This window comes from Crotalus tigris, unplaced genomic scaffold, assembly GCF_016545835.1.
Source record: "Crotalus tigris isolate CLP2741 ecotype Arizona unplaced genomic scaffold, ASM1654583v1 scf7180000019483.1746242, whole genome shotgun sequence".
NCBI classification, from domain to species: domain Eukaryota; kingdom Metazoa; phylum Chordata; class Lepidosauria; order Squamata; family Viperidae; genus Crotalus; species Crotalus tigris.
In genome coordinates, this window is record NW_024097562.1 from 1320285 (window position 1) to 1344785 (window position 24501).

At 41.1% G+C, this 24501-nt stretch overlaps 1 protein-coding gene across 9 annotated transcripts in view; it reads left to right on the forward strand.

Annotated features, from left to right (window-relative positions):
* The window catches only part of LNX1 (ligand of numb-protein X 1), a 153750-nt gene that overhangs the window by 77861 nt on the left and 51388 nt on the right, over positions 1 to 24501 (forward strand). Inside the window, exon 1 of one of the 9 annotated variants that reach the window (XM_039362908.1) lies at positions 939 to 1847. The exons of the other annotated variants lie outside the window; for them this stretch is intronic. Within the exon in view, the coding sequence (XP_039218842.1) occupies positions 1756 to 1847 (92 nt within the window). The 5' untranslated portion in view covers positions 939 to 1755. Of the gene's footprint in view, positions 1 to 938; positions 1848 to 24501 lie in introns of those variants that run through there. 9 annotated transcript variants of the gene reach the window in all.

Below are 24501 nucleotides of genomic sequence, written 5' to 3' on the forward strand. Positions count from 1 at the left end.
CCATAATAATAATATAATAATAATAATAAGGGACCTTGGAGGTCATCTAGTCCAACCCCCTGCTCAGGCAGGAAACCCTATACCATTTCAGACAAATGGCTGTCCAGTCTCTTCTTAAAAACTTCCAGTGTTGGAGCATTCACTGCTTCTGGAGGCAGGTTGTTCCACTGGTTAATTGTTCTAACTGTCAGGAAGTTTCTCCTTAGTTCTAGGTTGCTTCTCTCCTTGATTAGTTTCCATCCGTTGCTTCTTGTCCTCCCTTCAGGCGCCTTGGAGAATAGCTTGACTCCCTTTTCTTTGTGTCAGTCCCTGAGATATTGGAACACTGCTATCATGTCCTCCCTCGTCCTTCTCTTCATTAGACTAGAGACATTCCCAATTCCAGCAACTGTTCCTTATATGTTTTAGCCCCCAGTGCGCTAATCATCTTTGTTGCTCTTCTCTATACTCTTTCTAGAGTCTCAACATCTTTTTTACATCATGGTAACCAAAACTGGATGCAGTATTCCACGTGTGACCTTACCAAGGCATTGTAAAATGGTATTAACACTTCACGTGATCTTGATTCTATCCCTTTGTTAATGCAGCCTAGCACAGTGTTGGCTTTTTTGGCAGCTGCAGCACACAGCTGACTCATATTTAAGTGATTGTCCACTAGGACTCCGAGATCCCTCTCACAGTTACTACTATTGAGCAAGGTACCCCCTATACTATACCTGTGCATTTGGTTTTTCTTCACTGCATGGTCCAATGTATGTGTGATGCTGAGTCTACCGGGAGTTGCACTGTGCAATACGTTTGGAGTAAGAAGTATCTTTTATCTCTCTTTTCTAGAAAGGGTGATATAGTGAGCAAATTCATGACAGCCAGTATGATTTCCTTGCGCCTATATTTGAGTGACTTACAAAATCTGCCACTTTGCTACAGATACAGGTAGAAGATATTATCATTGCCACTGGGAAGCTGTGGACGTAATGAGAAGATTAAGTAAATTGCTATGTTGCTGATTATAACCTTAGCAACATTTATTCCTATTGTAAAACTGGATGTGTAATTTGTCAAAAATAATAATAATAATAATAATCAGTCTAGATTTCATCACAAAGAGCTTTAATATTTCCCCTCCCTCCATCTGGTTGAAGCCAATCAAACGGGATCCAGACTGAAAAAAAATTGTCTCTGTTTGTGATGCATACACCTCTAACATCATCTATTCCCAGGCTAATATGTTCAGATTCCTTCCTTGCCTCTTCTCTGATGCAGCTCAGCTCATAACCTGTCTGCCTTTCTGATGTCAATGTATCAGCTGCTTCTAAAGAACCATTCTGAAGAGCTTAGAAGGATGCAAGTCTCACTCCTGTGTGCATCAGCCTGGGCTTTTTGCTCTGTTTTTTCTTCTTCTTTCCAGCTCTAAGCCCTGCTTTGCCTCCAGCTATTTCTGCTCTGTTCTCCCTAAAATCCTCATACCTAACCTTCTTTGGAGAATCAGATCAAATCAACTTGCAGGTCAATGAGCTTTCTTCCAGCATAGCTTCATTTTAAGTGATTTGCATTCATTCATAATGCGTTCTCGATTGGGTTGAAAAGGAAGGGAATGGGGGAGGGGAGGACCTGAATTGGCTAACATTAAAAAAAGAAGAAGAAGAAGAAGGAAGCTTGAAGTTCTGTATCCCATCACAGAGAAACTGAGGCAGAGAGGAAGGAGAAAAGGGGGAGACTTAGGAGCAGTTTGAAAACATACGCTTGAAAAAAAATATGAAGGCTCTCCTGTTACTGGTCCTTCCTTGGCTAAGTCCTGCAAACTATACAGACAGTGTGGGAAATTTGCACTTCCTGTATTCAGAGCTGTGAGTACTCACAGTGGTGTTGTGATGGTGTCTCTGTGTTGTGTCTGTGTTCTCTCTTAAAATAACGAGCACTAACTTTTCGTTGCTTCACATTAGTGCCACTGTAATATGTGTATCTGTAAATATATAAATGAACAAGCTTGCTAAATCTATGTGATTTGCCTGAATTAAAATTCGGAATAGAAATGGACTTTTTAGTGCTAAAAACAGATGAGATTAAGCGTGTTGTTTCTGGTTTACTTCTTCCTTTCCCTTTGTTGAGTTTAAATGTGGGATCGTTTTGTTTTGTTTTGTTTTTCCTTTCGGAATCTTTCTAAGCAGACACCATGCGCAACCTACAAATAAATAGTATATTTCTGAAGAGCATGAAAATATAAATACCCTGTTGCTTTCCACCATCAGAATGCTAATATTTGGCTTTAGATGAAATGCAGTTGCAGAACTATCATTTTGTAGGTGTGAAAATATGAAAGCCAGGTTCTACTGATTACAATTTTTGCCAGTGTAACCTGTAAACAGCATTCAAGGGCTGAGTTTATCCATGTTGTCATGAGTAGCTTTTGGAATGCAGAATATCCCCCATAAAGTTTTGTTTTTAAATACCCATGCATAATTAGTAAAATATGTTCTGAGGTTTAAAAAATTTAGTGAACCATGCATTTGCAAGGTGATGAATGAAGCAAATGCTTGGGGTAAGCACCCAATTTGTCTTTAAACTAAGAGATAATAACAGGGCTGTGAAGACAGTAATTATATAACTGGTATTCTTTGGGTGTAGGAATGGGGATTGCCTAGAAAATTTGCTTGTTGGAATAAGTAAGAATTTAAGAAAACAGGTTTATTTACTAGATTTGTATGCTGCAACTCTGGCTAAAAAGTATATGTTAAGTACGTGTTACAGGTACTTAAAGTACATATTAAAAAACCAAGTACAAGGAGAAATCTTTCCATCTTCAGGATCTACTTCAAATGTTCTCTCTAGGTTAGAGGTCTCCATCTTGATGCATTGCAGAAATATTGGCCTAGAATTGTCCTGCACAAATACATGAGGGTAGGTGTTGTGGTGCAACATATCTGAAGAACATGAGATTAGTAAAGTTTTTTTCCCCAAAAGCATTCCAAGTGAACTGGTCTAAGGTGCAAGATTTAACTATTATGGTATACAGAGAGAATCCTATGAAGAGCAAGGGTTTATGATTACAAATGACAGAGTGAACACATTCAAAACAGAAAGAATAGAATAGAATAGAATAGAATAGAATAGAATAGAATAGAATAGAATAGAATAGAATAGAATAGAATAGAACAAATTGGAATGGAATGGAATGGAATGGAATTTGAATAGAATAGAATGGAATGGAATGGAATGGAATGGTAGAATAGAATAGAATAGAATAGAATAGAATAGAATAGAGAATGGAATGGAATGGAATGGAATGGAATAGAATAGAATAGAATAGAATAGAATAGAATAGAATAGAATAGAATAGAATAGAATAGAATAGAATAGAATCATTTATTGGCCAAGTGTGATTGGACACACAAGAAATTTGTCTCCGGTGCATAAGCTCACAGTGTACATATAAACAGCAAGTAATAGGTCATAGATCATAAATCATAGGTACAATCATTAATCATAAGCTACAAACAACAATTGATAAATCATAAGATACCATAGGAGAAGGTAGTAGAAAAGATGAGAAGATGAAAAAAGATGAAAAATGAGCAGTTGCAGTTTCAAAATTAAGACAGTAGCAACTGGGACATCCAGTTTCTAGTAAAAGAAACAGGAAATTAGTCAGAGTACGTATGCAGAAAAGTACCCATCATTGCTATTTCCTGAATATTCTGATTAATTTCTCCTGGCTGGTGAGGGCTACTATGTGGAGTAGCTATTCAGCTTGAATTGGTTTTGCCCTCTAACCTACAGAAGTCCGATTTGATTGCTATTCTTGTTGACATGCTGTTTATCCAATTGGTTTCCTGCTGGATGTGCTTTTCCTGCTATCAGCAATGTAGAAATTTGTTTAGTGGTCCAGTCTCTTGGGGGGGGGGAGGGAAGGGAGCAGCAGTGACAAAAGCATTGCATGGAGTTGCCTGTGAACTGGGTCAGAGCATCTAAACTGGAGCATGGAATCAGCGGATGTGAGTTGCAGTGATTGTTCCTTTTCAAAACAGAGTCCATGATGGTTAGGATGAGACACTTTCTCTCTTTCTCTTCCCAAAGGCTTGTTCATTCTTGTAATTACAGTAATAGTTATCGCATAAGGTGAATGCAACAGAGTAATTCAGAGCATTTTGTTAAGCTATATTTGATCTCTTCCAAAAGTGAATATGAGGCACCCAAACAGGTGTGGGTGTGGGTGTTTTAATTTGCTGCCTTTGTTAAACAGCACAGCCTGAGACGTAAGCATGCCTTGTAAAAATCAGCGATGTGTAGGTCAGGCTAAAATCAGTAAAGTTTCCCTGCTATAATAGTGGTGTCTCTCTAAAGCCAAACGCAAAAAGTATCCTGGTTTCCTAGCAGACAGTCTTGGAGCTAGCAATGGCAGAAACTGAACTTGGAAGCCTGTATGCTGTCTTGAAGAAGATTTTTCTCTCTTCATCACAAATCTCAGAAAATAGCAAGGATGATCATTTGCAGAAATTTCAAATGTTGCCCCCAAACTGCTCTGCATTTGGTACAATTGCAACATTTGCTATTTTGCAAATATGGGATCAAAAACTAGGTGAGGTTAATACAGTTTTAATGAAGACTTAATGGATTAATGGCCAGCTCTGGGAAACCCTATATTGTTCTGGTCTAAAAAGATTTGCCCTTGAGGAATTTTGATCAGCAGCTGTGCAGGACCTAGGAGAACTCCCAGAACATGCAATCATCCTTTGCTAGAACATATGACTTCTGCCCTCAAGGCCTAATGATTGTCAAAGCGTCCCCCTTCCGTTTTAAAATTCTTTTTAAAATTATGTAAATACTGTTTAATTTTTTTTTAAAGCATGTTAAAGTTTGTTTTAAAAAAATCTAATTTTGCCCATTGTTAGTGGCGCCGGAGGTGAATTTTAAAATATTTGCATTTATGACTATAAGACATTTTTATCTTAATGTCTTGAAAGGTGAAGCTATACATGCATCTTTCTACAGAATTTATATTTTGAGAAAGTGCCATAGTCTGACTTGCACATGTAAACATGCACTGGAAAATGGGAAGAAGCACTGGGCTCATTTTTCCAGTAGTCCTAGTAAAGGTAAAAAGGTAAAAGATTCCCTGCAGATTTTATTCTGGTCATAAGTCACTTTTTTCAGTGCCGTTATAACTTTGGTCAGTCACTAAATGAATTGTTGTAAAGTTGAGGACTACCTGTGTACTGTACATATCGGGAAAGAAGCACCATTAACATTATTACATTTATTTCTAAGTATACCATATTAGATTTTGCTGTCCATTCCTTTCCCTGAGATCCAGGGGTAGGCAACCTTGGCTCTTTTGTGACTCATGGACTTCAACTCCCAGAATTCCTGAGCCAGCCACGCTGAGGGGAAAGGGAGAGGTTTCCAAGCTGAGCCATGCTGGCTCAGGAATTCTGGGAGTTGAAGTCCACGAGTCATAAAGCGGCCTAGGCCTATAGGCCAAAGAGATACCAAGCTGAGCCATGCTAAATCTACTAAGCTAGGCCTAGGCCAGGGGTAGGCAACCTTGGCTCTTTTATGACTGTGGACTTCAACTCCCAGAATTCCTGAGCCAGCCATGCTGAGGGGAAAGGGAGAGTTTCCAAGCTGAGCCATGCTGGCTCAGGAATTCTGGGAGTTGAAGTCCACGAGTCATGAAGGGGCCAAGGTTGCCTACCCCCCCTATGACATCATCTTGGGGGAAGAAGTTGAAATACTTTGAGATGTGAGGAGTCTGCAGATATTTTCACAGCTAGTGTCCTAAACATGACACTAGCAACGGAACTTACCCTATAAATGTCAAGGGGATGCTTTTATGCCTGCTGCCCATTCCTGATTAAGGCAACTGTAAACAATGTGCAATTATAATATGATTGCATTTTGAAGTCACCTTTCATTCAAGGCTTTGCAATTAGGTTGTGAGTTAGGAACAGATTTGCCATGTCTCTTGTAGAAATCAAATTATATTTCCTTAAATTATTTGAAGTTTCCCCCCCCCCCCACAGCTCTTCTACAATATTCTCTGACTTAGGTTCTAAGGAGGAATGTCATAACTAATGCCATTTACATGGCTGTTTTTTTTAAAAGATAAAATAGAAATCCTCCATTGTTAGAATAGGGAATTTTTTTGTTCATTATTTGCTTATGACAGTGCTTTGAAGCACTACCACATCATAAAGTCAATTAGGGTCAGCCTTTAGTAGAAAACCATCAGAACTAGCAATGAAAAGTTAAAGTATACCAGGTTGAAAAGAAATATGATAACTATGTCTAGTTATCACAACTGAGGGAAGTTAGCCCAGAGAAGGAAATATTAAAAGGGCAGAAAAATATATTTTTCCTCAAAAGGATTTTTTAAAACCAAACCTGGCCCCAAATCTATCTCTCTGCCCCAAGCAAGAGCTAGCCCCATACAAATGCAGATGTAAAACCATCAGAAAGTTGAAGCCAGAACACTCAAGAAGACAAAGAGAAAATCTGCATGCCCCACCCAAACTCTAGGAGTCATTAGCCCCATCACCTGGGTAGCAGGATATGATAATAGGATTAAACCACAGATATCAAGGCCTAGAAAAACACTCAGAAATAGCCTCAAGGTTCATGCCACAGCAACAGGAAACTATTCCAAACAAGGCTAGAGGAGGTATAAAAACCTACTGCCCATGTGCTCCTCTTTCCTCTCCTCTTTCTTGCAAGGACCATCTTTCTGCTTCTTCAATAAACTGTAACCTTCTTCCCAAAGCAGTCACCATGTTGTTTATTTATCCCCGGCTTAGATGAACCAGGATGAAGACTTTACTTCTGACACAATGTTTCTGTTGCATTTACAGCAATGCCTTAGTTGTGATTGTGTTTTCTGACACCTGCGTGAAGAAGACTGCCTTTCTTATTTTTGTCTGGGTAGTTTGCCCAGGCAAAACTTCTCAGTGAATGATAGAAAGCATGTTAGAATAACATGTTAAATCTTTCCTTAACTTTAATTCTTTTAGCCCAATTTGTTTTGGGGGCTCTTGTCTATACTACTCAAGACTAGCAATAAAAAAATGGCTCTGTTCTATTTGTATTTTGATAGAAAATGGTCACATTCTTAGTTGGTAAATCAATCTGTATATTAGACAATAATAATCCTTCAGTAGTGATGCTTTCCAGAATATTGCAATGCAAATATATTAGAAATATCCTGGACCAAAAGGAAAGAAGAGAAGAGGGAAAAAAAACTCCAAAGAAATATATCTACATAAATAGATTTTATGCAGATAGATTTATATTTATGTATAGACTGGTAGAAATAAATACACTGGGGTTCTGAAAATAAAGTTTAAAGGATGCAGGATGTACATTTCACAAACGAAACTTTTGCATTAATTAGAGCAAAAAAAGATGGAGAAAGAAATAGATAAGATATGTAATCTGCATTTTATGCTTAGAAAGACCAAAATTAGCTCTTCTATCTTTGGCTAAAAGTCCCTCCAGAGAAAATGCAACATAAATGTGCTAAATAGTTTGCAGCAAACTATGTCAGAACAGAAAGGAATGACTGAAATTCTAACAAAGAATTATTTTTGATAAAATTGTTTTGTGGTACATAACCCCAAGATCCCATTCATTAAAAGCATGAGGAAATCTAGATGAAAGAAAGAGAAAAATATGAATGGTTGATGTAGATAAATATGCATCTTTCCTATACTGTGTCAACTTAATCTCAAAGCAAATAGCAAAAAAATCCAGAATTGCCAATAGCATTTTATTTTGAGAAGTACCCTTTTCCTAGGCTAGTTCAATCTGTAGCTGCTGATAGATCCGAGTCAATGCTAATGAATAATGTGGCTCTATTTTTATATCTGTCTGCCACATTAGATTCTCTCTCACACATACAGATTTTCACAGCCTGACAAGATTCTGGCAAGAAGTTAAAAACAGCAGCATAACTATACAGTCCTTGGTGCTCTGAGCTTGGATGTTTGTAAGGGTTCTATTACCCAGCTAAGTAATATCATCAGTGCTAGTAAATGTGGAGATCTGCTCCCTGTTTCTGTACAGTAGTTTCCTCTGCCAGTGTGGGTGGAGTTTCCTTCATTAGGGTATTGCTTTCTGCTTGATTGTTTGTCTGGTGTTATCCCTGCTTATCTGGGTGTTGGCTGCTGGAGGAGACGTTCTGGGTTCTTTTGTTGTTGTTGTTTGTTTCCTTCTTAGCTTTTTGTTGTCTCTTTTGAATGGTGGGTAAATGTGATTTATGGCTATGTGTTTACTGATAACTGATTTGTCCGAATGCCAAGCCAGGTCATAAATTCAGAAATCTGTTTCATCTATACTGCAATAGCTAGACAGTGGCAATGTCCAGAATTTCAGCAAGTAGTCCAATATCAGAACGACAAGGGGAGATGCAGATGGTAGTCAAGTCAATCTAGATTTAGAAGAGACTGGTAGCACAGAGGCCCCCAGTCTTTTGAGCACCAAGGACTGGTTCCATGGAGAGAGGTTTTTCCACGGACTGGAGGGGGCGTGGCTTCATGTATTGCTTGCATCCCGCAGATGGGGCTTCCCTTGTTTGCGTGGACTGGTTGCTGGCATGCCACAGCCCGGTGCCAGTCCATGGACTGGGGGTTGGGGACCCCTGTGGTAGCATACCAGGCAAGTATGAATTGAAGCAGGGGACTGGAGATTAAATACAGGCAGTCCTCAACTTACAACAGTTCCTTTATTGACCATACAAAGTTACAAACTTATGACCGTTTTTCACGCTTACAACCGTTGCTGCAATACTATATTTTGGAGAAAAGGAGTGATGTGGCCAACCAGATATTGTGATAGGTAGGCAGGCTTTATTTCAGTCACTGACCAATTTGGATATTGCTGAACATCTAGTATCTTTCCTATTGGCTTTGCTGGTTGGGACTGCTGATGTTCAACAACTGAAAAGCCATAGGTCTCCCATTTCTTGTGTATAAATCCAATGAAATTAGAAACTTACAATCAACTGCCCATAGTTCAGAAGATCAAAGCTTGGCTGATTTCCTGACAATATCTCTTTGCAAGATGCTGTCAGGAAATCTAGGTCGGTCACCAGGACCAGAGGTTTACTCTTCTTTGGACATGGGCTGGAGCTCATCTTCAGGGAACTTCTTTCTATTGGAATATGCACTTTGGGCTATTCTGTGAGTAGTATTTGGAGGTGGGAGATATTTCTAATGTAATCTACTGGATCCTCTGTATGGATTGTCCCTGTGACTATGTAGGACAGACAGAGAGGAAGCAAACCACCAGATTGCAAGAACACAAGTGAGCGGTCAGATGAGGAGATCTGAACTCATTCAATTTCACAGCTACTAAGATTGTTGGCCGAACAGGTACAAAAACAGCCAGGGAAATGATTGAAGCCTGGGAAACGCGCCCCTTGTCAGTCAACAGGAGTGCTGATTTACCACCAGTTTATCAGGTACTTAGGAGTTGAGGACTTGGCAGCACAAGAAATCGCTGGACATCAACCAATCGCCGGCCATCAACCAATTGCTGGCCAATAGGAAGGCACTACATAAATACAACTCATAGAATAGCTCAAAGCACATATTCCAGTAGAAGATGGACTCCAGTACGAATCCAAAAGCTAGGAAGAGTAAACCTGTGGTCCTGGTGACCAATCCAGATTAGTTCTTGCAACATTATCCTGGAACACATTTATTTGCTTTTATTTGTGAGTATCTCTTTGATTTGGAGGGACAACCTACTGGGTCTTCCCAACTCTCTATATTTAATTCTGCTTCTTTGTAGTTGAGTTTTTAGTTTCCGAGGAAGAAATAGCACCAGAAGCAGAACAACTGTTGCCCTCTCTGAGTACTGAATGCTTTTTTAAGATACTCCACGAATGTCTAGAGCTGTGAGGCAAATAATACTTTTTTGCAGATTTATTACTCAATACTGGAAGGTCCAGAAAGAAAGGACCTCTATGCACTTTGGATCTTCACACACATTCCCCAGAACATCCTAATATGTTGTTTAAGTCTCTTGTGTACAGGGGAAAAAAATCTTCCTGTCAAGGTTACTAATGTTTTTTTTAAAGATTGTACATATTGAATATGTTTACATTTTTGCTGGAAGGGAGAATAGCTTAATATTTGAATGACATAATTTGAGTGTCCAGTTTAGATGGAAAAATGTAAAAAATATATATATTGCATTTTTCAAAGTTTTTTTTTTTTCGTTTCAAACAACCAGATTCTTTTGGACTATCCCTCATGCCAAGATACATGATTCTGGCTTGCCAGGAAATATTCTAATATTTCTGATACTCTCTAGAGTCAATGAAGTTTTACCAGATGTCTTTAAGGCTGCTATGTACCCAGAAAAGAAGCAACAGGATTTGTTCTTCCATCCCAATTCAGTTTGTTCCTGATGGGTATGTGTAAACACTACTCATGTAATATCAAAAACAATCAAAATCAGGAGGCAATTATTTTGGGTGGAGGAAGAAAAGAAACATCTGCAAATTACCCATATTCAAGAGCGAAATGTTCATTCGGCCTTGAAATGGACCAATAATGATTAAATATTTCCAAGTCAAATTTATTTTGTTTTATTTTCATAACCTGTAAGACCCCTTTCTTACGTGAAATCAGAACGATCACAGAGGAATTTAAGCAGAAGGGACACATGATTTCACATACGTGCCAATTTGTGGGGAAATCACATTTTGCATAAGATTTAAGAAATGTTAGTATGATTGGGCAATGTTGAGTTCACTTAGCTTCTTCTAGAACAGGGGTGTCAAACTGCCAGCCCATGGGCCGGATGTGTCACACGGAAGCTGTGCCCACCCCAGCTCCAGCAAGGGGAAAAAAGTCGTGATACATCGTGACACGTCACGTGACATGGCGAATTTGACACCTCTGTTCTAGAATCTTCTAGGCCAGTGGTTCTCAACCTGTGGGTCGGGACCCCATTTGGGGTCGAACGACCATTTCACGGGGGTCACCAAACAACGCAGTCCGCTATTTTTTTCCCCTTTTCCTTAGCTGTGCTACTCCCTTTTATTCTATTGGCTTTTGAAAGCCAATAGAATAGACTGTCTTGAATAGAGTCTAATTCTATTGGCTTTGAAAAGCTAATAGGAATTGTCCAGGCTGTCTCTGCCCTGCTGAGCCCACCAAAAGTCCCATTCTGCAAACGGTGCTGCACCAGTTGAGTAGTCCTCGACTTACAACCGGTTGGGGGTTGTGGCATTAAAAAGGTTGAGAACCACTGTTCTAGGCTCATACTAGCCTTTGCAAGGAAAATATTGTATTGGTCATTGTTTTTTTTTTCTTGAAATGAATCTTACAGGAATGTTTTCTTACATTCTCCTGACAAGTGATTCAGAACATAAGAAAAAGCAAGTCCTTGGATAACTTGTTTGTGTGATTTGAGGTTAAACAGGAAACATTACAGTTGGGGCATCATTCCGGTGATTGTGAATTAGGGGCCTCCACATGGGGAATAAAACAAGATGGCAGCTGCAACATGAGCAAAGCCCCCACCCTCCTTTCTATTGTTGTGCATATAATGCTTGTTTAAAAAGGAGTGGGTTTTAATTATGCAGCCACCATCGTGACATTTTCACACTTTCCTAGATCCCTGTTTTCGGATATTCTGTTTGTTCTGGGGAAAGAAATAGTACATGCTAGAGGTAAACACAGAAGTATTTCATATCATTTTTTTTTCTAAATTAAAATGTCAATTATAAACAATTATTTATTTATGTGTTTATTTATTTGTAAAAATTATTAGCCATTCATTTCACCACCCAGTAATATTAAAGAGGATTAAAAAATTAATCCTCTTATCTTTATATTATAGTTTGGAACTACCATTACAATCAGAAGCACTATGTTTCTGACTACTGGTTATTGGGATAATGGTATACTCTGTTGTCCTGTTTCTGGACCTTCCATAATGTCTGGCTGGCCACCATGGGAAAAAAGTTCTGAAGCAGACATTTCATCTATGTAATGGCTTAGATGGCTAAACTGTCACAGAGACTTGCGTTCTCAACCCCAGAAATTCACTGGGTGATTTGGGGATTTTGTCTGTCTGTCGCTCTCTCAGCCTACCTATTTCACGGGGTTATTGCTGTAGGGAAAAGTGGAGCCTTGAGCTTCAAAAGTGGGTGAGGAGGATGGTTTTGAAGGACAGAAGTTCTACCACCAAAGCAAAAGGTGAGTCTGGACCAAATGCCTCACACAAGTCTCCCCACCACCCACACCCATATCCGTTATCGGACGTTGGCAATCATGTTGGCGATCCTGTTTTTATCAGCAGCCGCATGAAAAACTGCTGCTGAGTTTTGTCCAAACCAATCCCTTAGATTTTGAAGCCACGATGTTCTTCTTCTGCCTGGACCTCGTTTGCCTTCAATCTTTCCCTGGAGGATTAAATGGAGTATGCCGTATTTTTATGGGTGTCGCATCACATGTGCGAAATCTTCTAACTTCCGTTTTTTAATTGTTTTGATGATTTCTCTTGGCTTTCCCAGGCGGCTTATCACCTCCTCATTTCTGATCTTGTCAACCCAGCTTATACGTAAGAGCTGCCTGTAAATCCACATTTCAAATGCTTCTAGTCTCTTCAGGTGGCCTTCTGTCAGAGACCGACTCTCCACTCCATAGAGCAGGATAGAAAAAATATAGCATCTGACAAGCCTGATTTTCAGTCTTAGGCTTATGTACCACCCACACTCATGGAAATAAATGAGGGAGGAAAGGTGACCTGGGTCATATACAGACTTGCAAGACTGATGTCAAGCCTTTCAGGTAGACCAAACTGCGAGAGAGACATTGCAGATCTAGCTAGAACAGATGGAGCACAACAGGATCTTGCAGGTCTGAATGTGTTACCTGCCCTCCCTCTTTCATCTCCATGGATGTTAGGGTTAGAGAGGTGTTGGAGGTGTTTTAATAAACTGCTTTCTCGGTCCGGATTCATGTTTCCTGTACAGGTAGTCCTCAACTCACGATCACAATTGAGCCCACAATTTCTGTTGCTGTGCAAGACATTTGTTAAGCGAGTTTTGCCCCATTTTACGAGACTTTCTTGCCACAACTGTTAAGTGAATCACTGCAGTTGTTAAGTTAGTAACATGGTTGTTAAACAAGTCTGGCTCCCCCATTGACCTTGCTTGTCAGAAGGTCGCAAAAGGGGATTACATGATTTTATGGTGTTCGAGTTATTTGCATGTTGATTGGAGCTCCATTGCATTTAAACTGCCCAGAGGTTGCTGGGAAGAGCTACAATCTGTGAGTTAAAAAGGAGGCGGGTGGAGGAAGAAACTAGCTGAGGCTCTGCTGATTGGACCTCCATTGCATTTAAACTGCCCAGAGGTTGCTGGGAAGAGCTACAATCAGTGAATTAAAAAGGAGGGGCCCGGGGATTGGGGATCCCTGCTGTAGAGGAATGGGGAGGACGAATTTGAATTAAATAAACACATTCACTCATATATGGCAAAAAAGATTGTTTGAGTGATGCCATCCCTCAAATAAAATGTAACTAATCAGGGAAGCTTCGTGTGATATTTTCCAGCCTTCAGTGAGTTTTAGATAATGTAAAGACAGACGCAGGAATTTTGTCTGTGTGGATCTATGAGGCTCCATATATATATGTGTGTGTGAGAGAGATAGAGCGATGAGGTGGGGAAAGAGAGACCGCAAAGTACACATTTTACCCACAGCCGCACTAATCGTGTTTGTTTATACAATCCAGTCTGGGCTAGTGAAAAAGTGAGTGTATGTGACAATTCTGCAAAATTATGCCCGTAACATAATATTGCAGATGATCGGAGATGGGCTGTATGCTCCCAATGCACATAGAGCCGAGGTGGCGCAGCAGTTAGAGTGCAGTACTGCAGGCCACTTTAGCTGACTGTGTTCAGCAGGTCAGCGGTTCAAATCTCACCGGCTCAAGGTTGACTCAGCCTTCCATCCTTCCGGGGTAGGTAAAATGGGGACCCAGATTGTTGGGGGCAATGTAAATATATATATGCATTGCTTACTGGTGTACACCGCTTAGAGAGTGCTTGCACTTAAAGCGGTATATAAGTCTCATAAATAAATAAATAAATCGTGAAGTGCTTCCTTTTCTAAATGGAGCCGGGGGATCCAATTTTGAGGCATTTACTGCAGGTCTGTCTATGTCAGGGGTAGGCATCCTTGGCTCTTTTATGACTCATGGACTTCAGCTCCCAGAATTCCTGAGTCAGCATGGCTTAGCTTGGAAACCTCTCCCTTTCCCCTCAGCATGGCTGGCTCAGGAATTCTGGGAGTTGAAGTCCATGAGTCATAAAAGAGCCAAGGTTGCCTACCTCTGGCCTAGGCCTAGGCCGCTTTATGACTCGTGGACTTCAACTCCCAGAATTCCTGAGCCAGCATGGCTCAGCTTGGAAACCTCTCCCTTTCCCCTCAGCATAGCTGGCTCAGGAATTCTGGGAGTTGAAGTCCATGAGTCATAAAAGAGCCAAGGTGGCCTACCCCTGGTCTATGGCAAGGGTGGGGAACCTTGGCCCTTTTATGACTGGTGGACTTCAACTTCCAGAATTCTTGACTGGCTCTGGAGTTGAAGTCCACAAGTCATAAAAGAGCCAAGGTTCCCCACCCCTGGTCTGTGGTAACTTTTCCTCAGCAGAAGCGGAGAAGGAGTTGTAGATGAATTATAACCTGTGGGAATGCTCTCATGCCACAAAGAGAGGACCTCTTGGAGGCTATTCTGCTGAATGTGGGTCTCCCCAGAATGTAAAAGCAACAACAGAAGTGTCACTAAGCATGAATATATACAGGTAGTCCATGACTCACAACAGTTCATTCAGTGACTGTTACAGTGTAAAAATGTAACAATGAAGTTACAATGGCCCTGAAAAAAATGAGTTATGGCCATTTTTCACACTTACGACCATTGCACAATACCCCTGGTCACGTGATATATATATATTTGGATACTTGACAACTGACTCACATTTATGATGGTTGCAGTGTCCCGGGGTCATGTGATCCCCTTTTGCAATCTTCTGACAAGCAAAGTCAATGGAGAAACCAGGTTCACTTAACAATCATGTTACTAATTTAACAACTGCAGTGATTCAGTTATCAAACGTGACAAGAAAAGTCATAAAATGGGGCAAAATTCATTTAACAAATTTCTCACTTAGCAACATAAATTTTGGACTCAGTTATAGTCATAAGTTGAGCACTGCCTCTATGTCAGTGTTATTTACTTCATGCTCTCTCTCTTCTATTTAGTTCCATTTCATGAGTTTGCCATTTCTGAAGCAGGATGGGAAATTCACATAACCTTCACATTCAAGTCTCCTAAAATATACATAAGCAGTTTGGCTTAATGTACACTTTTTTTTAAAAAAAAAAGGTCTTTTTCTCCAATAAAATGCATTGCTGTTCCAAAATATTTTACTGCTGTTAATTGGGTCCTTATGCAAACTAAGTCATATAACCCAGAATCCTGTGCTATACAGCAAGAATAGTTGGGTTACGGTTACCAGATTGATGAGATACAACTTAATTTTAGCCCAAATGTGTTTTGACTACCTTATCTTCTGCTGCTTATAGCTGGGCCCTGTCTGAATTACAGAGGCTTTGGTGGCTGAATGTGCAGGGTCTGCATAATTACAAATTTAATTTCTAAAAACTTTGTAAAATCACTTACTGTATTCCCTTTAGGCATATAAAGCGCAGCTGTTCTCAACAGCTGTGGGGTTGAAGAGATAAAGCTACATGTTCTGGCCATGTCACGTATATGTAACTCTCTTGCCTTGAACTCTTGCCTTCATGCTGGAGGGTTCTCCAATACCAGCTGTTTCCATGTGTTAGAAGCCATGAATCTACAAAATATATACTGCGTGGCTGAGAAGGTCCTTTTTTCCCCCTCAGCTTGTAGCAGAGTGTATACATTTTGGAGGATTGTTTCACTTTTAAACTTTGAAATGTTGCTTAGCTTTAACCCTTACAACCATCCCCAGTGAGTCTTTTATCCCTCCCTTTTTTTCCCTCCCCAAAGAGATTAAATTATAGTACATTCTTGCTTTCCCCCCCTCCAGGAATGTGTTAACTTCAATTAACAGGTTGCATAGGTATAGTGGCTACATTGCAGGCTGCGTCTGTGTGCACGGACTTTGTTTCTAGCAGATTCAAGCACCTGCCATTTTGGAAGGCCGTTCAAAATCTGAATGCACCAGTTTCTGAATTTGAAATAAGAAGCTGAACTGAAAAAGGGATTTGACGAAAATGCATCCTCAAAATGGCCTTGATTATACCTCTGACTCATTTTCAGCCACAAGTAAGCGTCATTTCCAATCATTTTATTATTCGGGCCTGAATAAACAGGGTGTTTTTGTTCTAAAAGAATGCAACTGCAGAGTTTTGAGCCACTGATATTTTTCAAGCATGGTGACAGTGACCATTTAAATACGAGCCAGCCGTGTGCCGCAGCTGCCAAAAAAGCCAACACAGGGCTAGGCTGCATTAACAGAGGGATAGAATCGAGATCACGTGAAGTGTTAATGCCATTTTACAATGCCTTGGTAAGGCCACACTTGGAATACTGCATCCAGTTTTGGTCACCACGATGTAAAAAACATGTTGAGACTCTAGAACAGACGTGTCAAACACAAGGCCTGGGGGCCGGATGCGGCCTGCAAAGTGGTTTCATGTGACCCGCGAAGCCATCCTGGAAACAGTGACGGAACGGCCCCTGCTGCCTTGGTCCTGGCCCAGGCCGGCCGGGAGCCAATGTACAATTTTGTGGTGGCCATCTATGCTGAAATGCATTCAGTATTTGCTCCACAAGACCGTCTGGAAACAGTGAGGAACCAGTCCCTGCCACGTCGGCCCTGCCCCCTGGGTGCATGCTGGGGAGTTGTCACCCTTTGTGAGGAATGAAGAAATGCACCATTGCCTGGAAGTGGCCAGCAAATGTCCCTCACCTACTTCACATATCTGGCTTGATGGGCTGCGGGGAAGGGGTTTCGGCAGGCAGCGGGGTGTTCTCACACACCCACCCAATAGGCCACACCCACTCCATCCACGCCCACCCAGTAGGCCACACCCACCCTGGCCACACCCACCCGCCCCCCCCAAGGCCAACCGCAATGATGATGCGGCCCTCAATGAAATTGAATTTGACATCCCTGCTCTAGAAAGAGTACAGAGAAGAGCAACAAAGATGCTTAGGGGACTGGAGGCTAAAACATATAAGGAACGATTTCTGGAATTGGGTATGTCTAGTTTAATGAAGAGAAGGACGAGGGATGACATGATAGCAGTGTTCCAATATCTCAGGGGCTGCCACAAAGAAGAGGGAGTCAAGCTATTCTCCAAAGCACCTGAAGCAGTGGTGGGATTCAGCCAGTTCGCACCACTTCAGCAGAACTGGTAGATAATTTTTTGTTGCCCAGGCCCAGAACGGACTTCCGGAAGTGGCATCCACACAGAAAACTGGTTGTTCACATATCTGAATCCCACCACTGCCTCCAAATAACATCTCCAGTTTCTCATTCTGGAAACAACAACTGAAAGGGGGTTTATTTCCTCTACCTGCTGCATATATGCAACCTGTGTGATGTTCACTCTGATTCTGCATGCCAGTCACCTCCCGTATCATTCGCCACAGGAATACACTGCTAAATAGAAAGAAATGATCTGACCCCTGAAAAAATACTTACAGAAGCAGGTCTGTGTTAAGTTAGGCCTTGTTTAAGAGTTGCAAACTATAATTCAGACCAGACGCTTCAGGAATGCATTCTTACTTTCCCCAAGACAATACTATGCTGGCTCCTTTATGTTATCAAGTTTCTTCATTACAATTCATCTGCAACATCCTCTTTGAAATATCCGAAGAGATCTCTTGCTGATATTTTTGGTTTCAATAAATGCCAGCTATGGGAGCGTCATTTCCCTCCAGCAGCTCCTATCTCTTCAAATGTTTCAGCTGCTCCATAAATATATGTTGACAAGCAATTAACAATCTGTTCTCTAGGGTGGCTCTTTGCATCCCACCATGTCACTGAACCCCAGAGGCATTTTGCAGACAGACAACCGTGAGGATGATCTGTTCGATGGAAATAGACTGCTCGGTGTGTCTCTTGATGTGGAAGGCCAGGACAGCCAAAATAGCATACACATAGAATTTTACCACTTCAGAATAGTTTATAAACATCAGTTACGCTTCATAGCTCCTTGTTTACCCTCACAACTGTGGGCACGACTTTTGTTTATTTATTTTGTTGAAGAAGAAGAAAAGATGAAACCAAAAAAGGAACTCTTTTGTGTTGTTGTTGTTGTGGTTATTTTTACGTGTTGACTTTGAACAATGTCTGGCAGTTTCCAAATGTTGCTTGCAAAATAATAGTTCAATTTGGGGGATATCTCGGGGCTCAAAATGGTTGAACCACCTTGTCCACATCCTAGATCAGGGGTAGGCAACCTCGGCTCTTTTATGACTCATGGACTTCAACTCCCAGAATTCCTGAGTCAGCTATGCTGACTCAGGAATTCTGGGAGTTGAAGTCCATGAGTCATAAAAGAGCCGAGGTTGCCTACCCCTGTCCTAGATAATTCTGGGATTGTATTACTTTGAGTTTCTGGGGCGTCATTAAGTCAGGCAAAGGAGGGAAGAAATGCAAGGACAATTATGTGCTTGCTTGACCTGTGTCCTGCAATAATTTACTTTTTTTTTTCCCAAGGATATTTCTGTATTTTCTTTGATTCTATCTAGCCACCTTATCTGTTATATTTCCTCTTTTTTTTTTTTACTTTTGCTTTCTCTGCTTCCCTCATTCTTGGCAAGAATACTCATTTTTTCTAGTCCATCATCTGCTTATATCACAAGGCGAAAGGATGTTAATATCTTGTGCTTGCTAATCATCACCCCAAGGGAGCAATCAGACTTTTATTTATTTCAGGCTTGATGGATTGGTGGTTCTTTCAGCCCACTGTATTTTCAGTAACTGTTTCCAAAACCATAAATAATTTGAAAGCATCACTCCTCAAAAGTCCACTACCATACATTACCTCTGGAAAGACCTTTTAACTTCCTGGTTTTTATTGTAAAAGAATGTCTGTGGAGATTCTCAGTCATCCAGGTCATGGTTGTCCCAAAGGTACTTTTTCAAGAGGCGACTGGACTTTCCTGTTTTTCTTTGAAGACGTTTCGCTTCTCATCCAGGAAGCTTCTTCAGCTCTGACTGGATGGTGGGAGAATGGAAAGATTTATACTCCTTGCAGACAGCTGGTCATTTGCACTCATTTAGAGAGCCGTTGAGGCCACTTGGAGGTTTTTATCTGTGTCCTCAGGGTCACCTGAGTGGGTGCAAAAGAAGGCTCCACACCCATTTGCACCACTCAGGTGACCCTGAGGACACAGGTAAACCTCCAGGTGGCCTCAACAACTCTCTAAAACAGTGGTTCTCAACCTTTTTAATGCCGCGACCCCCAACCAGTCGTAAGTCGAGGACTACTCAACCGGTCATAAGTCAAGGACTACTCAACTGGTGCAGCACCGTTTGCAGAATGGGACTTTTGGCGGGCTCAGAAGGGCAGAGACAGCCTGGACAATTCCTATTGGCTTTTGAAAGCCAATAGAATTAGACTCTATTTAACAGAGTCTATTCTATTGGCTTTCAAAAGCCAATAGAATAAAAGGGAGTAGCACAGCTAAGGAAAAGGGGGGGGAAATGGCGGACTGCGTTGTTTGGCGACCCCCGTGAAATGGTCGTTCGACCCCAAATGGGGTCCCGACCCACACGTTGAGAACCACTGCTCTAAAAGGATGCAAATGACCAGCTGTCTGCAAGGAGCATAAATCCTTCCATTCCCCACCATCCAGTCAGAGCTGAAGAAGCTTCTTTGATGAGAAGCGAAACATCTTCAAAGAAAAACAAAGTCCAGTTGCCTCTTGAAAAAAGCACCTTTGGGACGATTGTAAAAGAATTGTTGTTCTTTGTGATCTTGTCTCACTAGGATTCATCTCTTCCGTTGGTCCATCTTTATTTGTTCTTTTTCTGTTTTTCAGTCTGCAGAGTCCTGTTCCAAGTCTTTTGTTTTCTTTTAATTTCATTTACCCCTATTAGCTTTCTTCCAAAATTGTTCCTAAAAGCGATATCTTAGAGCAGTTTTAAACATTCCTGTGATTTCTACTTTTCTTAAAAGGATCTCTCATTCTCCTTATTTCTTTCTCTTTTTTTTCTTCTACTGATTGACAGTCCCGATTGAAACATCTTTGTCCCATGGTTGTGTATCCATCTTGTTGTTTAAGGATTTTGTTCTCTGCCTTTTTGTTTTGGCTCACATGAGAACAGAGAGATGTTTTTTCCCCTAAAAGAATATCTAGGTTTCTCAAAAGAAGCTTGCTTAATTGAGACATTACAAGGAATAGTCTTTTGTAGTGTAATCTTTGTGTACTATGTAAACACTGATCATTTTGTAAGGATTAACCATCTGTATTGATGTAAATTTACAGCACTATTTACAAAACACAAGCTGGATTTATTTTGAACGTTCTTCAATGCACCCACTGCTTGATGTACGTGGTGTGCAAAGAAAGAATAAAAGCACCCATCAAAATCAACAAATACTGTCAAGAATTGGCCTGCACCCATGAATGGAATAGTAATTGATGGAAGTTGGTATATTGTGAGCCTCAAAAACATATCCTATGTATAATCAACCTGATGTTCCCAGATGTTTTGGATTATTCCTTGCACAATCCATTGCCATTATGCATAATGAAAGTTGGAATCCAGAAACATTTAGCATTACACGATTGCCTATCCCTAATTTAAGCCTTGCTTGGAATATCACATTGTTCAGTTTGTGTCCGCCCCAAGAATAAAACAGCCAGACATCTTGTAGTGAGACATGTACAGATCTGTACATTGGAGAAACAAAACAGCCACTTCACAAACACATGGCACAACCTAGGACAGTGGTTCTCAACCTGTGGGTCGGGACCCCATTTGGGGTCGAACGACCATTTCACGGGGGTCGCCAAACAACGCAGTCCGCCATTTTTTCCCCCTTTTCCTTAGCTGTGCTGCTCCCTTTTATTCTATTGGCTTTTGAAAGCCAATTAGAATAGACTCTCTTGAATAGAGTCTAATTCTATTGGCTTTCAAAAGCCAATAGGAATTGTCCAGGCTGTCTCTGCCCTGCTGAGCCCGCCAAAAGTCCCATTCTGCAAACGGTGCTGCACCAGTTGAGTAGTCCTCGACTTACGACCGGTTGAGTAGTCCTCGACTTACAACCGGTTGGGGGTCGCGGCATTAAAAAGGTTGAGAACCACTGACCTAGGAGAACAAACCCATCAGGACAAGATTCAGCAGTCCATCTGCATTTGAAAGACAAAGGTCACTCTTTTGAAGACAGCAAAGTCCACATCTGGATAGAGAGGACCACTGGTTTGAACGAGGGGTCAAAGAGGCCATCTATATTAAGACTGAACAGCCCTGTCTCAATAGATGGGGAGGGATTCGAACAGCATCCGTTCCTATTTACAACACAGTCCTTTTAGCAGTTCCAAGAAGACTCCACATCTATTTGCACTACTCAGGTGATCCCAGGGACACAGATAAACCTCCAAGTGGCCTCAACGACTCTCAGAAAGAGTGCTAACAATCAGATGACTGTAAAGAATATAAATCCTTCCATTCCCCACCATTCAGTCCGAACTGAATCAGCTTCTTGGATGAGACGCAAAATGTCTTGAAGGAAAAACAAGAGAGTGGAGTTGCCTTTGGAAAAAGCACCTTTGGATCAATTGCTGATTTTCTAAATAGCTTTGTTGGCCTGTGAAGCTTTTCAGATAAACAACGATAAATACTTCAGCCTGCAAGACTTTTCAAAAACATTAAAGAAGGAGCATTTTTTTGGTACTGAGTCTGTCCCTATTTTTTATCTTTCTTTTTTACTTTGCTCAATAAAGTCACCAAGAAAGCCAGCAAATGTCTAAAATGTATATGCCTCACAACTACACAGGGGATATTGGAACTGAATAAAGATCTATAAAGTTTGAAAATAGGACACAAGAATCTTGTCCCTCTGAAGAAAAACAGATTTTGGATTTCTTACCTTGAGGATTGGCCACTGCTGAACATTACCGTTAGGTTTGTGTGTTTTGGTAATTCTGGTACGATCACAGAGTAAGAAGGTATGTGAGCCGATGTGAAGACTTACTACCATCTCCATATGCATAGTCACATAATACAGTACAGGTAATTCTCGACTTACAACAGCTCATTTAGTGACCATTCAAAGTTACGACGGCACTGAGGAAAATGACTTACAACCGTTTTTCACATTTGCAACTGTTAGTGAACAGAGTTTTTTTATAGTTTATTCTGTAGCCTAAATAAATAAGTTGCCTGAGAAGAATCCTGTATCCTTGAGAATAAACCATCTCCTCTCAAATTAACAGAAGAACACACTAACAAAACAACAGAATTGGAAGGGACCTCGGAGGTCTTCTAGTCCAACCCCCTGCTCAAACAGGAGACCCTATACCAGGGGTGTCATACTCGCAACATCACGTGACATGTCATGACGTATCGTGACTTTTTTTCCATTGCTGCCAATGGGGTGGACGCAGTTTTGGCATAACGCATCTGGCCTGCGGGCCGGCAGTTTGACATCCCTGTCCTATACCATTCCACACAAGTGGCAGTCCAGACTCTTCTTGGAAGCCTCCAATGATGGAGCATTTGAGTCTACTTATGGAGTAGACTCCATAAGATGCTACAAGATGGAGCACCTTGAATCGACTTATGATATATTCTCAAGTCCTTAGGAACAGAAGTCTACTGTTTTAAGGTGTACAATAGGCTGGTAGCGAGGGCCAGAAAACTCAGCGCTGAAAACCAAAAATAACTGAGATGGGGAAGTGACTTCCAAGCCCACCCCACAGTGTCAGGGTTATAGGCTCACCCTGCCATTCATTTCCCTCAGAAAGATTTTTTTTTTTTACCTCATGAAAGGTCAGTGTGTGAATTTAACAGGTCAAAAAGAATCACTGTCTGCCTTAACCGATCCTTTTTATGTTTTAATTAGAAATCTTCCTTGCCAATATTCCTTTCCATCCATCTCTGCTTCCTTCACACCAGTCACTGTGGGCAATTGACTGAGCAGAATTCAATGTGGAGTGGAGATTATTTACGGCTGGTGTGTCATGGGGATGTGCTGTCCATTGTAATGGGTCTACCAAAAAGAGCCAGTGGGGTGATTAAGGTCTGAGGCTTTTAGGTCACAAAGGTCAGAGGTAAATGTCAGTAAATCCAGACTTCTGGGAGGCTGTTAACACCATGTTCTCAAATGCAGAGGTGTTAAGACAGTGTTCAATTGTTTTCAGTCATCTGCCTCAGGCTATCTCAGTCTTCCCAAGGGAGCAAAGCCAGAATATCAATGGAATCTGGAGTCTCACCTCTAAAATTCCTCAGGGCCAAAACTACAGCATTTTAAGCTGTTAGGTCTGTTTAACAATACCCACCCCAGGAGTACTAAGGAGAATTTAAAGCTTATGTGGCTACCACAATTTTGCCCAGAAAGGCAATGGGAATCTGGAAGGAAAGAGTATAGTTTTTCTAACAGGGCTGGGCGTTCTTTAAAAAAGGATTGGGAGAAAGTTCTCCAGACGTTATTCAACTTTAACAACAACTTTAACAACAACAGCTCTGTGCTCCCCTTTTTCAGTGCTTCTGCTTTGAGAAACCCATTAACTTTTATGACAAGATTCCTTAAAGCAAAGGTCCCCAACCTTTTGGGCACCAGGGACTGGTTCCGTGAAGAGAGGTTTTTTGGCGGACTGGAGGGTGCGTGGTTTTGTGTGCTGCCTGCATCTTGTGGATGGGGCTTTGCTTGTTTGTGTGGCCCAGTCCTAGATCTGGACTGCAAAACTTTAGATGACCACAAGGTGGACACAGCTTACGTATCTCGTTGCAGCCATCTAGTGGCCATATTTGGTTGCCTTGAGTATAATTATTATTGTAGTTGCAAAATAGTTCTGATAGTATAATGGTTGTAGTGACACTAAGTCAGGGAATAAAATTATTGACCTTGGGCTCAAGTGCTACTCACTTTCTTCTCCTCTCTTCTCCAAGAAATTAAAATGCTTTATCTTTGCCTCTGAATTGTGGAGTAAGTTAATCTGAACTGTGGTTCAAGGAAAGAAGCCAATTCTGTTGCTCTGGGTTCAGACATAATGATTTATTTTTAAATATAGAAACAAATGCCTCTGACTTTACATATGCACTGGAGGAGAAACAGCAGCCACATAGGGCCCAAAATTTATGTACAGGTTGTCCTCAACTTACAACAATTCATTTATTGACCATTCAAAGTTACAACATCACTGGAAAAAGTGACTTATGACTGTCACACAACAGTTGCAGCATCCCCATGGTCACGTGATCACAATACAGACAGTTGATGGCTGACTCATATTCATGACGGTCGCACTGTCCCGGGGTCA